Source organism: Dreissena polymorpha, chromosome 5 (genome assembly GCF_020536995.1).
Source record: "Dreissena polymorpha isolate Duluth1 chromosome 5, UMN_Dpol_1.0, whole genome shotgun sequence".
NCBI lineage: Eukaryota > Metazoa > Mollusca > Bivalvia > Myida > Dreissenidae > Dreissena > Dreissena polymorpha.
The window spans coordinates 81839056-81857800 of NC_068359.1; the positions used below are offsets into that span (position 1 = coordinate 81839056).

At 33.3% G+C, this 18745-nt stretch overlaps 1 protein-coding gene across 2 annotated transcripts in view; it reads left to right on the forward strand.

Moving 5' to 3' along the window:
- The first annotated feature begins 1980 nt into the window (after positions 1–1980).
- Positions 1981–18745, forward strand: part of LOC127881998 (H(+)/Cl(-) exchange transporter 7-like) — a 147161-nt gene continuing 130396 nt past the window's right edge. Inside the window, exon 1 of one of the 2 annotated variants that reach the window (XM_052430339.1) lies at positions 1981–2232. In XM_052430339.1, coding sequence (XP_052286299.1) covers positions 2128–2232 — 105 coding nt within the window. In that variant the 5' untranslated portion in view covers positions 1981–2127. The remainder of the gene's footprint in view (positions 2233–18745) is intronic. The other variant, XM_052430340.1, reaches the window with a different exon arrangement.

Consider the following 18745-nt stretch of genomic DNA (forward strand, 5'->3'; position numbering starts at 1 on the left):
AGACAATTAGTGGTGTTAACGTTTCCCAACAGTATAAATCATTCTTCTGATGAAGTCAGTGATATACAGACGAAAGCTCCAGGTATGGCTTTCAATACGTAGTGTGTGTTTTTTGACAGTCTAAAACTTCTTGGATTAAAAAAAAATCCTGTAAAATTTGTCAATCAAAATTGATTTGACACATCACATGATTTTGATTATGTTAAATCATTGTACTGTATGCTTAATGCAACTGCTTTTGCAAGCTGTCAAGTTGAATTGAGACATTTGATGAAACAAACTGTTTCCTGGGTAGGACCAGTACTTAGTGTCTATATGACGTACCATGACGTCGAAAGTCTACAAGACCTCCTAGGTAGAACGAGAAATGTACTTCGACGTACAATTTCCACCGACCCTTGAGTATTATCCAATCAGAAGACACCTTACATCTGTTGCTTTTAGAGATATTTGACATTGAACATTATTATTATTTATACCGAATTATGCGACTATCGACCGCTTACTCATAGATATTGTGCGTATTTATTCAACATTATTATTATTATGATTTATACCAAATTATGCGACTATCGACCGCTAACTCATAGATATTGTGCGTATTTATTGACCTGGCGTGGCGGAATTAACCTCTGACTTATGCAAGTTATGGTTATTACAAAATAGGACCAACGGTGAGGTTATAATACATTATTTATCCCGTTAATGCTTGGTTACCGTTGGGAATTTCCTACACAGTAATGCGCTGGACGGTCGTGATACTCGGCCCCGCATGATCAATAAATACTCACAATACGCTGAATAATTTTAATTTTAAAAAGGTTACAATTGAATCTTCTTCAAATTTGTATATACCGGGGTAATCTATTTCAATGCATTAAATACTTGAAACTTCCATGTGTTGTTTTTTTGCCATTCTGATATTTTTATTCATTTTGTCCTCAATTAAAAAAGAGATTTTAAACATTTATTATGAATAAATTTGAAGGAAAATCCGCTCAGCCTCAAGAGACTAGTGTTTTGATTGGCTGTTCAGAAAATGTGTACATAGAAGTACAAACATGTATGTCGAAGTACAAATTGTACTTTGACGTACAAATATATACTTGGAAGTGTATTTTATATTTATGTCGACGTACAATTATTGTACTTCGACGTACATTTCTCTTTTTAACTTGTAGGTCTTCTTGACTTTTAACCCAAATGGTACGCCATAGTATGTCGTTAGGGTTATCTAAAGAATGCTCCCACTTAAGGGATCAATACAGAGACCTCCCAGTGACTAAGCCAGTTAGCAGATAGCTAAAGAAACTTCAGCGTACAGTTTATATAGTATTGACAGACGTAAAGTCGCGCCAGTCAAAAATCATAAAAAGCGACATTTAAAGTTATGGAAGCCAGAACTAGTTAGCAGACACCCCATCCACTATACCACAGACACCGAACCAGCTATAAATTCCTGTGGCTAGAAAAAAAAAAAAAAAAAATCAGATGCTAGATCTTTAAGCTTGGAACATGTAACTTGTTTTAAGATTGATTTTGTTTGATGCATTACTTAATTATTGCAACAATAATAATATTATTAACACAACGATGTCCATATATTTATTAAAAATGCATGGTTATCAAAAAAACTTACAATGCTTTTGCCCGTAAATTAGGTAGCACCTATTATCATATTAATTAATTTTTATGGTTTTTAAATCGTCAAAAGATGCATATAAAGTGGATATTTTAGAGCATGGCACATGTTCAGTATTACTGTTACCAAGATGAAATAATAACTATAACGAAAATTTGCACATATGTAACATATTTGGCAATTTAATTTAAAACGTGTAACAATAAGTGTTCCTTTAATCAGAGACGTTATCTACGTCTCTGATCTACGTCTCTATTTAATGTTCTTCGTCACTGCGCCTAATGGGCTACGTACAGTCTGCAATACAACAGAGTTATCGTTCGTTCTCACAAAAGTAAAATAAAAGAACTTTCGTGTAACAGAGAGGCGACGCTTTGATTATCATATGGGATTTACCGGTATGACCTGTGTGACCTCTTAGTATGTGCCAAGATTCTGTCATTGTAAGTTATCTTACAGACTGATCAGTAAACAAACTTCTACCGATGGCGTCCGCAAGTGCTAAAGATGAGGTTACCGAAACTAAATTTTCCGAAGAAATAGTAAATGCATCGGCTGTTTCAAATGACAAACAAGAACATAAGTTTAAGGTAAAAGCTTATAAGAGTACAGTAAATCACTAAAAAACTAAAGTAACAATCATGTAGCTGGTATGTTGTTGACTCTTGAAAACTGATTTAATGATGGTGGGTGGGGTAATGTAAACAAACAATTACAGCGACAGCTGTCTCCGATCCACCAGCAGACCAAACTGAATGATGCATTATAGTAAACTGTAAACTTTATTTAAAAACATGATTCACAAAAAGCTAAATATTGCCACATCTCTTTCATTGATGAAAATGTCATGAATCACTTGGTTAAACAGTAGAGTTTTTTTGAACTTATCAATAAAATGCTGTTTATTTTATTGCATTGTTACCATGGCAACCAAATTAGGTACACACATTTATTCCATTATTTAACAAATAAGGGGACAATCAAAAGCTAAATTCATAATTGAACTTTTGCGCGGTTCAAACATTGTTCTTTGATTTTAAATGTTCAAACATAAGTTAAATGTCTGGACAAATTTTCTTAACACTATGAGCACAGTTTCAAGTAGTAACCATGAGGATTTATAAATTAAAACATGCAGTGTTTCCCATTTTAATTTTTAAATAGGCAATATTTCAAGAACCAACTTGAGTCTTGACATACATAATTATCTGAAGTTAATTTAACCATGGCAAGTTGAGAAAGCAACATAAATGTATAGATTTTGGTTATTTTCCTGTAATATACATGTATTATTTGGTTATTGAACTTTTATTTATAAATTGCTTGTCCTCTATCACACTCTTGGCATTTCAGCTGTGTGCTCATTAAAATATATAATTCACATTGTATTGCACAAAGCTGTTGAATAAGTTCAATAACCAAATAATATATTACATTGTTTTATTGTTGCATAAACCCACGCCACATGTTTGACCCAGGGGGCACCCCAGGGTTGGTAATGGGGCCATGCATTGTTGAGATTGACCGTATTGTCATAAGAGATGTTCAGTATCAATTTAAAGTAAATCGGTGTAGAAATGAAGAAGTTAATGTAATATAACATAAAACAAGAGATGTGTTTGTCAGAAACACAATGCCCTCCACTGCGCCGCTTTGATTTATTTAAAAAAAAAATCATTTGGCAGGTTCATTAATTACCTCTCTTTAAAGCTTATTACTTCCATTGGATTTGTTTTTTTGACCTTGAAGGATGACCTTGACCTTTCACCACTCAAAATTTGCAGTTCCATGAGATACACATGCATGCCAAAGTTATGGCCAATTTTAAAGTACAGAACATAAAAAAATGAGTGAAAATCTCTGACCCAGCCCCACGCCAACCCAAACCCCCATATTTTTTTACCCAGAGGTCAGATCAAAATTCCAAATAGTGCAGGGTCGCACATATGCTCATAGCTACAATGTGTGTAAGTTTCAAGGTTCTAGTGCTTCTAGTGTAGGAGGAGATAGTGGCAAGGACGGATGGACAGACAAACGGACGGACAGACGGCGGAGATAACCACAATATCCCCACGCTTTTCAAAAAGCATGAGGATAAAAAGTTAAAATTTAAGAATATGAAAGGGTGACAAAAAGTGAGTATTCCTAGTTAACAGAGATGTTTTCTCATTTGTTTTAAATTGCCCTCTATCACGGTGACAGGGCGATTATCACAACTATTCCGCTCACCGTCAAAATTGTATAGTTCTGACAAGAGCACCGTATCCTTCTGACGAAAAGAAACATGGCAGACGAAGCAATATCAAGTAAGTGGGTGACAAAATGTTTTATTATAAGACACTGCAAAATGATTGCCACCTTCGAAGCACTCTGTCGAATTTCCGAACCAATATGCCGTCTATTTAACAGTTTACCAGTCGTGAAATATTAAGCATGAGTTTGAAATAGTGTTTACAAAAAGTCGCGTCGCGCTGGACACCATTCGTACTTGTGAGAAAAATGTAATAATCAGATGATTGTCGATGTGTCAGACCTGATGTGACAGACTTAAATCATTTTATATATAAAAAGAACATGCCATACGAACCTGTTTGTTTTAATATCTGTTAAAGGCCTAATTTTTTGGTGAAAACATGCATTACTTACATAAATATCAATGCAACACGCAACACTGGTTATAAACACGGTATTTATATTCCGTGTCACTGAAATTCGTGGCACCGCTTACTTCTGCACATGGTTTTAAATGTTAAGCTAGAACGAGTCAGCGTGAGCTGAATATATTTACGATAATCTTCCATTTATCAAAGTACATGTCCCAGAATTGATCTTGAAAATGATCGCATGCTTGCACCAAAAACGGTTCACCGGGATCGATTGTCTTGCTTTCCAGTACGTGGAGGGCACATGTTTAGGTCTCATGTTTCAATTTATCTATATTTATGTGGTAAAATACAATCATTATTGATTATTATTATTTATTGATTTCAGATTCATAATCCGTAAAAAAGATCTCCAGCTACGATTATGGAAAGGTATAAGCAAATGTTGGTGTAAAACTAACCAAAGGAAATAATAAATTTAGTTATGTATAGAGTGTACAAAGTTGCATTGGTTAAATTTAGTGAAATATGAATTTGGTGTCAGTGGCCAAAACCAAAGATATATGAAAAAGATGCTCTGGACTACTTATATCAGAAACAAAGGGGTTAAAATTATTTTTTTTTAACTTTTTGAGACTGTCTATAGAAGCTTGTGAGTGCATGTCTCCATAGATAAGACCTTACAGCGCGGCCCGTTTTAACGAGATGTAAAGGGTTCGAATCATCTATAGTTATTTCCTTCAAGTATTAAAAAACAATTGAAAACCAAATATTTTCAATGTACATTGTAAGGCGTAACAAAAATAATTGTTTGTTTCCGGTGGCCCGACCCTACCTAATTATTTGCCGCCGGTCCTAATCTTTTTTGAGCCCAAAATTCGAAAAAAATCGGACCGCGTATTTTTCGGCGACGGTCAATAAACTTGTCAAACTTGTCTATGTTATCCGCATATCATTTTTATTGTTATTGAAGCGCACGTGGTAGCTGGCCAATCAGCAAAGAGTTTGCTCACACATGATATTGGGTCATTCATGCGCAGACACTGTACACTTGGAATACACAGTCAGTTGATCTTGTCGTCTGCCAACAATATAGCGGCCGATGGCAAACGTCGTATTTAAAGATTAGCAAATCAAAAGAAGCGTACCAATAAATAAATTATTTCTAAGCTGATTACTTAACACCTTTCTCCCGACTATCGATCTGAATTAAAGGATGATAATTAAATAATTAGTTCTATTTCGACGATGTTACACCTTTTTGACGATTATCGTTTGAAATTAAAAGGTGATAATTAAGTTGTTTTTTACCCACAAAAATTCTATTGTAAAGCAATATGGCAACCAAATTGTATATTTGCTAGGTTTTGCAATGTCTGCAGTCAAACGATATGCACATTTTAATTAATGTGGCAAATGCGTACAATTTTTCGGCTGTCGTTTTCGGATACAGTAATTTTTTTTTGTCGATTATAATTTATTTTCGAAGTTCTTTATAGAAGAAATAGAATGACGAATGAACATGCGGTGATACGGACGGTGTGGTTTATAATATTTTAAATAGTATTCACCACTCTGGATCAGCAGACGATTTATTTCATAAATCAATCTCTGGGTTAATGGTCGCCATCTTTCGAACTACTTTCAAAAGTACAACAACAACAATAACAGTAGGAGACAATTTTAATTGCGAAAAGTTCAAAAATTGAGTACATGTGTCACGGTTGTTGAGTGGAATAGTGTTATTTTCAACTGTGTACGAAGCATTTGAACTGGTAGAGGAATAACCGAATTGTTGGTGGAAATGGAATTTATAAATATATCTAGTAACTCATCATCGTGTAGAATTATCATCAGCATCATTTCTGTGGAACATTGCAATATTCAAAATACAAGTGTTTCATAGCTATGGTGCTTTTGACATAGTTCACTAACCATCAAGAATGAAATGATTCATGCACACAGGTAAAGTAAATAATTGAATTTGTGCAGAATGTTTATTTTTTACAAATTATTATTTTATTTGACCAATTTATTTTAGATAGATTGCACTGAAACTCAAAGTCTAAAGCTTAGTAAGACACTTAAGCCAGTTTTCTGAGAAGAAACAATACTTGTTCAGAGTATAGCAGGCTCATGCGGCCTCTGGTTTATTTATTTTGCCTCGGCCTTTAACCTGGGTCGCTTTGATTTCAGGTGTTTAGCCCCCATATCAACAAGGCTCTCGACCCTATATGTAGTTATTAATATTGTTTTTGTTTTTAAGATTTTGAGAACCCTCACTCGGTGCCAGTGGGGATAAAACAGGGACCTTCTTATAGCTAGATGAATGCATCAAATATGCCAGCAACACTTTATAATCAATAACTTTATAATTGATGATTCTGTTCTTTTAACTACATGTTTGTACATTACTAACTTACCAAAACAATGTGAAACACATTTTTATGCCCCCAAAGGAGGGCATATAGTGATCACACTGTCCGTCTGTCTATCCGTCACACTTTGCATTTAGGTTTCGAAAAAATGCTCATAACTTCTATGTCGCTTCAGATGTAACATTCATATTTGATATGCAAATGTATATGGACAAGGCCTTTCCATACACACACAAATTTTGACCCCTTTGATCTTGAACTTAGGGTCTGCGTTTAGGTTTTGAAAAATGCTCATAACTTCTATTAAAGCGTTTATCGGGGGCGTATGTCATCCTACGGAGACAGCTCTTGTTTTTGCTACTGTCCTCTGCACAAACCATGATATATCTGCATATATGCATCCAACCAAATCAGTAAAACTATTTGTCACTTAATTACAGTAAGCTTATTGCATGTTAACTTTTCAACAATATATATATATATATAAATAATATATATAACAGATCTTGAAAAAAACACACATCAAACTTCAAATTGTTTTAGTAAATTATAGGCTTTAATTGGTATTGTGACATTGACACCACTCATGCATGCGACTATACAATTATACAACTATGGGACACATTATTTATGAGAAATTCCAATACATCAACATATCGTCTCAGATTTAAGGCATATAATCTGGTGCTTTTATGCTGCCATTTTTACTATTAAACATTTTTTCATTTTATGTTATGATGCATTGATCTTGTTTCTAAATTAACCAAGCAATCATGTTAAACTTTTGAAGAAAGATGTTGTCTGATAAATATAGAAAATATAATCACTACAAAGTGAACAAAATTCAGTTGAATACTGTGACCAACGAAGATTTGCCAAAGAGCAATTCAGATCATTATTTAAATTAAATACAAGTAATATGAAAGTCTGCCTATTGGATCCCAGTTAAGACTTATTTGTCAAATCTTCACATTAATTTTCCCTTAGCCATGTAGAATTGGGGAATAAATACCATCAAGTCATGTAAAAAGGAGAAGGGTATAGCACGCTGCTATTGATCTCTTGAGCTTTCACATGAATTTTACGGGTAATTTTCATACAACAAATGATATTATATAGTGTAATGATAAAGCATTATGAGCACAAATTATATCTCTTACTAGTTGTGCAAAAATCATTTAAGTGTCACATTTCAAAAGAAAATTTATATAAAAAGGTATTATTAATCGTTAAAACGTTATAAAAGGTTATTTCAATTCACTAAAGCATTTAATTACAAGAACAAGTGCATTTTATGTCCATTACAATACATGTAACAGTATTGGCATTGTATTTATCTGCATTTGATGTGCATTAAATACACTTAAAAATGCAGACAAAACACACTTCTAACAGAAACAAATGTATTTTTTTCTGCATTTTTCCAGCATTAATACTCTTCAAGTGTATTTTTTATCATCCCAAATACACTTTACCAGGAAAAAGGTATGTTAAAATGCATTTTTAGTTTGTTTTAAGTATATTTTCAAATGCATTAAGACACTCTTTTTTTTTTGCAAAAAATGTTGAACAAAAACTTGAAAATATTTAATATACTAAAGTGTAGTAATAATTAAAGTTGTGTATGAGCATCAAAAACAGTATCAAATTCATACCAGTGCCTATTTAGTAGAAGTAGGCCTTATATGGTCTATTTGTTGTAGAAATAATGCATTTTGTATAATACAACATACATAAATTGAAAAATATAGCTGCCCATACAGTTCAATACAAGGTTCAATTAACTACACTTATATAATGCAAAGTTGAAATATGACATCAAGCTTGGAATAATCTTTTCAATAATGAATAATATGCTGTTTTAATTTATAAGTGAAATAGACACTTGCATATAAAAACTGATTTTACATCAAAACTAAATGTTTAATTTGATTTTTAGCTCCACTGGCCATAGGTCCTGTGTCCATCGTGCGTCTGTGCATTAACTTTTCCTTTAAACATCTTCTTCTCCTGAACTACTGGTCCAATTCTGATGAAATTTCTTAGGAATGTTCCTGGGGTGAACCTTTTTCAAATTTGTTCAAAATATGCCCCTGGGGTCAAATTTGACTCTGCCCTGGGGGTCACAAAATTGATAATTTGCTTATATAAGGCCTATTTTGTGAAAACTTTCAAAATCTCCAGTCCATAACCATTGGGCCTAGGGCTATCAAATTTGGTATGTAGAGACATCTAATAGTCCTCTACCAAATTTGTTCAAATTATGCCCCTGGGGTCAAATTTGACCCTGCCCCGGGGGTCACAAAATTGAACATATGCTTAAATAGGGTATATTATGTGAAAACTTTACAAATCTTCTCGTCCATAACCATTGGGCCTAGGGCTACCAAATTTGGTATGTAGTGGCATGTAATAGTTCTCTACCAAGTTTGTTCAAATTATGCCCCTTGGGTCAAATTTGACCTTGCCCGGGGTCACAAAACTGAACATACGCTTATATGGGGCCTATTTTGTGAAAACTTTAAAAATCTTGTTGTCCATAACCATTGGGCCTAGGGCTACCAAATTTGGTATGCAGTGACATCTAATAAACCTCTACCAAATTTGTTCAAATAATGTCTCTGGGGTCACATTTGACCCTGCCCCGGGGGTCACAAAATTGAATAAACGCTTATAAAGCGCCTATTTTGTGAAATCTTTAAAAATCTTCTTGTCGAAAACCATTTGGACTATGGCTACCAAATTTGGTATGCAGTAACATCTTATAATACTCTACCAAGTTTGTTCAAATTATGCCCTTTGGGTCAAATTTGATCCTGACCCGCAGGTCACAAAATTGAACATTATATACGCTTATATCTTGCTTATTTTGTGAAAACTTTAAAAATATTCTTGTCCTTAACTCTAGGACATAGGGCTACCACATTTTGTATGTAGTGAGATATAGTAGTCCTCTACAAAGTTTGCTCAAATTATGCCCCTGGGGTTGAATTTGACCCAGCCCAGAAGGTCACAAAAGTGTACATGTGCTTAAATAGGGCCTATATTTAAGTATTTGCACATGCAGAGAAATTTGTTTCAGCCTTTTTTTTCAGCAGTGGAGCGATACAGGGCCATCATGGCCCTCTTGTTTAAATACTCAAAAAATAAAACCGTGTTCATGCTTGCATGAACACAGTTTATAAATGCTGTCAGAATTATAAAATATGCAATTACTATAAATACAAATGCCAGGGAAAAGTGCTTTTTATACTAAAAAATTCGAATGAATATTACAATAATACATTCTGAATACTTTAGTATGTAATTAACAGTTTTGTCTGAGAAAATCACTAAATTTTATATATTTATTCAAATTCACATAAATCATATTTCAAAAACACATAATTACTTCAAATCCTTTCACACAATAATGAAAAAAATGCACAGTTTCTGATTGTTATTGATTCTTTATCAATTTATACATGTACCAATTTTTAATCTTGATGCATCCTCAATTGTATTATGCACATCTTAATCTGTTTTAACAATTATAATATAAAGATTAAGGCTGACTCAGTAAAATAATAATCCATGATTTCTGCAGTACTTGCAGACAAACTAGGAATACTGCTGTGATATTATCTATCTATCTAATGGGATATTAATTTGGCTTCAATAGAAAAAAATCAAAGCATACACATGTATATAATGTGTATGTATATATTAGTTAAACTTAAATTGATTGACCATCAATAAAAAGATATAATAATATACGGTATGTATATATATACATGTATATATATATATATCCTTGTAAAACTAAAAATTAAATATGTATGTTTCTATTACATCATTTAGGACTTTTATTTTCAGACAAAGTAGAGTGAAGCTTAAAACAGTATCCAATTGTAACAGTCAATTTTGGGAAAATCAACCTTATAATTATTTTCTGTGTTGGTCAATGTCATAATTAGTATAAAATGTACCGGTAATACCAAAAACTTGTGATATTACGTCAATCTGACTCTGCATGAATGCCTGTAACCATTATATATATGCATAATCACAATATATAAATACATAATTTGAATATATACATATAAAGCATTAATATATATAGATAAAATGTAAAAATATACAGATACAAATGTATTATACACATATAATCTTCCATTATATAAAGGCATTTCTTCTTTATATGAAGGCAAAATATCTTTATATGAATGTCTGTAACCATTATATATATGCATAATTATAATATATAAATACATAATTTGAATATATACAGATAAAGCATTAAAGCATAAAGCATTAATATATAAAGATATAATTTTCTTATATATAGACAACATGTAAAAATATACAGATACAAATGTATTATACACAGATAATCTTCCATTATATAAAGGTATTACTTCTTTATATGAAGGCGAAAGATCTTTATATGAACATAAATCGTTATGCAATAATTATAAAAGATCCTTATATATACATAAAACATTGAGAGATACAGATAAAATTGTATTATATATATGTATTATACCTCGATACATAGATATTATGTATTGATATGAAGATATATGTATTTTAATTTTCTTATATGAAGTTTAGACATTAATATACGAAGCTATTCGTTATTTATGTATTGGTCACTCATCATTATATAAAGTGCTTTCCTCATTATAATACTACTAAAGAGTGAATTTTACAAGCCAAATATTTTGCACGCACCGGAAAATTGCGCGGTAATCTACAGTCTACGTCTACAACATGGCAGACGACGCCGTAAGGAGTGTTTTGCATTCAATTGGTTTACATTCACTGTATCAAAATTTTATGAGTCAAAAAATAGATTCTATTGAGATTTGTAAATCGTTAGAAGATAACCAGTTAACAAATTTAGGTCTGGTGACCATTGGTGAAAGAATTAAGTTTAAAAATGCAGTGCAGCATTGGCAATCCATGCCCATCATGCCCATGGCTGAGAGCGATACGGCCGCATCTGGATCTAGAAACTCAACAGGTACACTTTTCTAATATATTTTATTAAATGTTTATTTGGTTATTCAGTACAGTGTCATTGTTTTTCCTGTCTGTCGTTAGCAAATCCACATGCCAATGCAAACCAATGAACAAGTCACAAGGCCATTTGAAGTCAAGTTAACAGCAAAATATAAATGTTTTTCCTTTGAAACTTTGATTTATTTTGTTAAACTGGACTATTTTAATCAAAATTATGGTTGTGCCATCTTAGATTTATATACAGTCAATCTTGTATTAAGAGACCACTCAAGGGAGTTATCAAAAGTGGTCTCTTAATAAAACGGTCTTTGAATACAAAAGGCCATTCTGGAAGAATGCTTACCCTCAATTTTAATCTATATGAAGGATTATCTCTTTTATCCACAATGATTTTAACTTTTATAATAAAATGAATATAAACACAATACATAGACAATATTTTACTTATAATGTGTTTTATTTTTCACTTATTATAAATTATCATTTATTATAAATCAATTGTGTGTACATATTTATTTGCAAAAATAACATAGACAAGGAAATATTTTTCCTAAGAACAAAGAATTTTGCTAAAAATGTGTAACAGTCTACATATACATGTGTACAGCTAAAACTAGAAATAAATGTCAGAAGCCAAAAGCTATGATATATTATCACATGTATTTCTCTTTCCGTTTCTATATTGCGCGGTTTTTTTCACCTGACACATTATTTTCCACGTCTTCAAGCACCTCGGCTTTAGGCCAAAAAAAAAATAGTCTTGGTTCAGGGAACCCGACCGACCCTATTTTTTGCCCCCGACCCTAACGATTTTTTTGGTCCATGGAAAAAAATCTGATGGCGAAAATGCTAAAATCTCGTAAAATTTCATTGAAAACAGCCACCAATTAAACCTGGATTGGTTTTCTATATTTTTCTCTTTGTTTCAATGAAAGTGTTCGCAATTTAACAGTGAACAATAACCGGTCTGCACGTGTATACGAGACATCGCTTGACCTTATTGTTATTGAAGTGCGCATGCTAGCTGGCCAATCAACATTGAGCTCGCTTACACATGAAATGACGTTGTTAAATGAAATGTAAAAATGGGTGGAGCTATGGAGTAATATTCGGTCATTCATGCGCAGACACTGTGCACTTTGAATACACAGTTAATATTGTCGTCTGCAAACAAAATAGCGGCCGGTCGCAAATGTCGTATTATTAAAGATTAAAAATGAAAAGAAGCGTGACAATATTTTAATTATTTCCAAGCTGTCTATTGATCTGAATTTAAAAGTGATAATTAAATAATTAGTTCTATGTCGATGATGTTACAACTTTCTGCCAATTTCCGATCGAAATGAAAAGATGATAATTAATTAATTTGTTTGTTTTACTCGCACACTATGCTAACTGACAGCAGCGTATTTTAATCAAATAAAAATGTGAAAAACACGCGCGGTTTAATTTTAATTAACATTTCAAATTTTTAACACATAGGAAGAGTCATTCATCTACACCACTATAAAAATGGAAGTAACCACTTTGTCTCTAAAGTCGCTAACATGGCGTCTTAAACCTTAAAGCGTTGTTGGACGAAAAAGAGTCATAACAAAAAAAATAATTAAAACACAAAACACTAGAACATTCAAAGAGTCATGGAAACTTGACAACAATTGGCTTCGCTTTGATAATGAATCAAAATCAATGTACTGTGACGCCCTTAGCCTGTACAAACCAATAGCAACATTCAAATTTATGTACACTGCTCACTTCCTGTGCGATGCGCTCAAACCCATTGCCATTTTATCAAAAAATGTACCAGAAGAAAGACTTGTGCTATTCTGAGGTTACCCTCCTTTTGACAGCCACTATTCAGACTCTTGAGCACCTGTCGAAGACTAGGTCAGGTCTCATGATGAAAAAAATTCTGAAGGTCACACCCCAAACACCAGAGACTCATAAAGATGGCTTGTTCACTTTTGAATATGAAGGTCACACTATCACAGACAGACAAAGAAAAAATGGTTGGCTAAAAGAAATTTTGGGCCAGCGCTAGCCCTGAAGAAGTGCATAAAGAGCTAGGAATATTGAATAATATACAACGACTAAATACCACATGTGCAATATTAATCATTTGGTCAGTGTTTAAACAATCATGGGTGCATTAACTGACCCTTTTTCACCCTGAAATCAGTCGACTGGTAAAAAAAAAAAAAAAAAAAAAAAAAAAAGAAAAAACCTACCTACCCTCCTACATTTTTCTGGCCATGTTCCACTGAACCAAGACTTTTTTTTTTTTTGGCCTTACGCTTAAGAATGTTCTGAATTTGGGTTTTTCCGACTCCAATCTCGTCTGCGATTTTACGTGCACTTATACTCTTTGACAATTCCAAAACCCGAATTTTCTCGTTCAACGTTAACACTTTTTGTTTTGACATTTTAATTTCTGCATGTACGCTTAAGGAAATCTAACTCGATTATGATACATAATGAGCTGAAAAAATTAAAACACGTCAATTGAAAACAAACAATCAGACCTGGTTGGAAAATTTATTAAGTAAATAACAATGTGATTGGCTTACAAATATCTACTAATTAGCATTATTACAAATTGGTAATGTACGGATTTCGACAGATGTTGCCGATTAATAGTTTATTTTCCGCACTTCTCAGGAAATGTTTGTCGCGTACAGTGCATTGTTTCTGCACCTGTTATCTATACTCGAGAAAAATCGGCATTGTCTCTTAACGATCCACATAGTAAACTATTTAAGCTGTAGACTGTGCGCAATACGTTCCCCTATTATTCAACTCAATAAATTAATACGCAGTCTACAACAATACCGGTCAGAACCGGTCAACGAGACAAAGCATAATCATAATGGTTGTGAAAACAAAGCGGAGGTGTAACAGTACATCTTATCGGCTTAGATAAACAATTAACACGGATTTGTCCCTGAAAGATCGATAGATTAACCACTTTAACCTCCTAGTGGTCGCTTAATACAAGATTCGGACATCAAAATACACACAAATCAGCGGTAGCTGGTCGCGTAAGACAAAAGTCGCTTAATACAATATCCTTATATAGCGAAAAAGCTCCGTGGGATTTCAAAATGGTCGCATAAGACAAAGGTCGCTTAATACAAGTGGTCGCATCCACAAGATTGACTGTAGTTCAAATAATGATTAATTTACGATCGTTTTCCTATTGCAAATTGTTTTTCAAATTTTATTTCAGTTCTTCCTGTTTAATCTTTGTTAACACATGCAATTATCATTAGTTACATGTAAAGACCACCATTACCCCTTTAAAGTGTGCGAATTATGTCAGAATATCACTTTGTAGATCTTTAAAATAGATATTGTTAACAAAATACACATTGTTTTTGTTTCTTACTCTTAAATATAAAATTACTTCGGATGAAAAGATACTTATGTGCAGGTTCTAATCTTTTGCTAAAATCAGTTAACAGCGTTTTTTTTCCCCAATTGGGAATTTTTGCGTCGTTAAATCTTCAAATTGGGAAAAAAACAAGTCGCAAAATCAATAAATTGGGAAAAAAAATCGAGTTGCAAAATTGATGAATTGGGAATCGTTAAAATGCATTTTATCTATCATTAGGGGGTACATGTATATTCTGCATCACAAAGCATTTTAAGCTCTAGGTTTTAACAGAAAAACTACTAGTGATGATATTTTGACAATCATAACATGTCATGTGAAAATTGTTGCGAAATGCGAGTAATTTACCAGACATCATGGTGGGGCTGATACTTGACTCCCTGACCTGTAGACTCCCTAGAGCATGGCGATGGGACTGATAAACTTGGGTTAATGGCTTTATTTATTTAGTTCAAATGGGGTTAGATGTTTACATTTCCAAGCTCTCTCTTAATTGTAATCAGAGAACATGTCAATTCTGTATCTCTTTGATTTATGACAGACACCAGATACTTTAGAAATTCTCGGTTTTTAGGGATTTTAGAGTTAGTTGCAATAAGACCAGCAAGAAGTAAACATCAGTTGCAATAAGACCAGCAAGAAGTAAATATCAGTTGCAATAAGCCCAGCAAGAAGTAAACATCAGTTGCATTTAGACCAGCAATAAGGAAAGAACTTAATATTAAGTGTTAAAGTAAAAATAGCTTATTTTGGAATATTATGAAACTTGTGGTTAAATAGAAAATAAAATATGATCAAGAATATTATCAAAGTGTTGTGTTGTAAATGAACTCAGTGTGGTGATTTAATTGTATATAGTCCAAACATTTATAATAATAGAACACTTGGAAATCCTCACCACAATTGTGTAATTGCCACTTCAGTAGGAATGTGCCTGTCAATAGATTTTTTTTTAATGATTATCACTGGGGTTGCATAAAAAATGATATTAATAATTGTGTTTAAGCCCTTAAAAGTCTCACAAGCCCTGGAAAGTAATTTTTGTGTTAACATTTTCAGTGATATCAATTAATAACAATTTAAAATAATAATAAGGAATTATCAAATTATATGTTTAATTCTAAACAGGTGATAATCAGATCAAAGTCAAACTAATCTCTCCTCACAGTGACACAGGCACAAAGTTACATTTAACTAAAAGCAATCGCTCAAACTCTATTAACAGCTGGTAATTGTTTCTTTCTTTAATCGTTTCCGGTAGTATTTGGCGTTAATTGACTCATTATGATGTCCAATTAAGATTTTTTTTTGATGAAATTGCTGATAAAAATTAGTGTTGATAAAGTTTATTTATGTAAGGAAGACTGATTTATGTAACGATGAAATTCTTTCACGGGAAAAATCAATCACACGTCACGATTATGTAAACCAGTCACATTTTACACGACGGTTAGAGTTGCGCTGCTTTGAAAAGTTTTGTTTACTTTCTACGTTATGAAATAAAGGACCGAAAATGAAAGGCTCGGCGATTTCAAAAGATATTTTCAGCGAACATAAAAGGCACTGGCCATTGGGAAAGGCACTGAGGATCGTTGGGAACGGTAGATATGGAGATTGGGAAAAGTCCGGTGCTAAAATTGGGAAGCCTCCGGTAGGCTTTGGGAAAGGTACCGTTCCCCGGTACTAGTTAAAGAAGGAAAAAAAATGCTGGTTAACAAAAAGGACTACACAATTGAAATCTTTCTGAAATGTAAAATATTAATAAACACACATGGCAAAATAAAAAAATTCATCTTAAATCGACAGGATATTCTTGGCATATTAATTTCATCCAAATGCAATCCCATACCTGCCATATGTCCCGGATCGGAAATCTGGCAAATGTGTTGCACACAGTCCTTGTTTGAGTGTATACATGTACAGTGAATGTAAATCAAATTAAGGTCAAGGTCACCGTGGCTAACAATAGAAAAATGGTTTCTGATCAAAAATTTATATTTCATATTAGATACCGTAATGAAACATGATTTAAAGGATGCTGACGAGACCTTGCCTCAGACTGCTTTTGGGGTCAAGGTCACTGTGACTTAAGTAAAGAGAGTTGATCCGTATCATGGTTTCCGCTCAATAACTTGAGTTTGGTTTGACCTGTTAACATGAAACTTGGTGGGATAAGCTTTTCTTTTTTTGTGAAGACAACATGCGGAATATTCTGTGTCAGTGTGGCATATGGGGGTATTCGTCTGGTCTGTGACAAAGCTCTAGTTGTACATTATTATCATGATGTACCATGCAGTATAACTTTTTTTACCAATAGCATACAAAAGCATTTGGCCAATGTCCAGCATTTAAATATTGCAAATCATATCCATCAGTTGAGTTGCCTTCTTTCTTGTTTTACAAAATCTTTAACACAATAGAGGGCAAAGTTTTGAACCCATGTGACTAATATGACCAGAATATATAACTCTTGACATTATCAGATTCTGGGTCTACAAATTGAATGTAGTTAATTTCATGTATCTTAATATAACAAAGTCAAATCCATTCTTATGAGCACATTAATTTTATATTTTAAAACAATCACTCTATCGTGAGCGATTAAGGGATATTATGGCTATCTTGTTTTTGGAATGTGTATATCCATTAAAATCCTGTATAGTTGCAATAGAAATTGCAGTTTGAGTTTAAGTTTTTGAACAGCAAGATTTTGTTGAACCTTCGTTTTCAGCTTGTTCAAGAACTGCCAGCTGTTATTCACCTGTTCACACCTCAACAGTCGAATCCTTTAACGGTGAAGATGTTGACACACCTATTGAACCCACAGTTTAGTGCTGAAGGGTCAAACAGAAGACAGAGAGAGAATTCCACATACACGTTGTTCATCAAATACATGCGTGAAGCTGCAAGTAAGTTCCATTAAGTGTTTATACATTCAATTGTGGTATGCATCCTTTTTGTATACACTTAAGTCTTAAATTGTGTCTAAATAGCTCCACTTTTCAAAGGAAAAGATTGTCAAACGCTATTCAGAGCTCCAGATAAGGGCCGTACAGCCGTAAAAACGCCTTTTTTCATGAAGATTTACGCATTAATTTTTATAAACTGGACGTACAATTACGACTTTAATATCCATTTACGCATTTACGAACAAAATCTGGCCGTACCGATTCGTCTGCGTCAGCGCGGCGTGATTTGTTGGTCTCTAACCTAACGGCTTTTTTCGTTAATTTAAATTACCAAAAAGTTGTAGACTGGGTTCATATATTATTGTCTATTCTGTTGCGTGATTTCCTGTAACTTGTAAGTCCGTCAAAAACAATATGTCTGCGCGCAATGGAATGCCGGCTTAACCGAAAGCGGTTCAGAACAACACTTTGTTGTCAAATAATGACTACATACGGTGTCGTCTAACCATCCTGACATTAAATCTGTAAACCCAGAAAAAGACATTGTCGCCCCGATATTAAACGATTTGATTGCATCGATGGCTTAAAACGTTAGAAAACACGATGGGAAACGGATGAGACAGTGAAATAAGTGTTCATTTACTTAGCTTACTAGTTGGCTTGTGTTTTCTTGTCAAGAAAAATGAAGAAATAGTATTAGTCATGAGTTTTAATGTGAAGTTGGGTTTGCATCATAATTCAGAATGGAAAACCTAATACAGTAACTGTTTAAGAACTACATATATTAATTATAATTGCTGCAAATGTTTCTGTAAAGT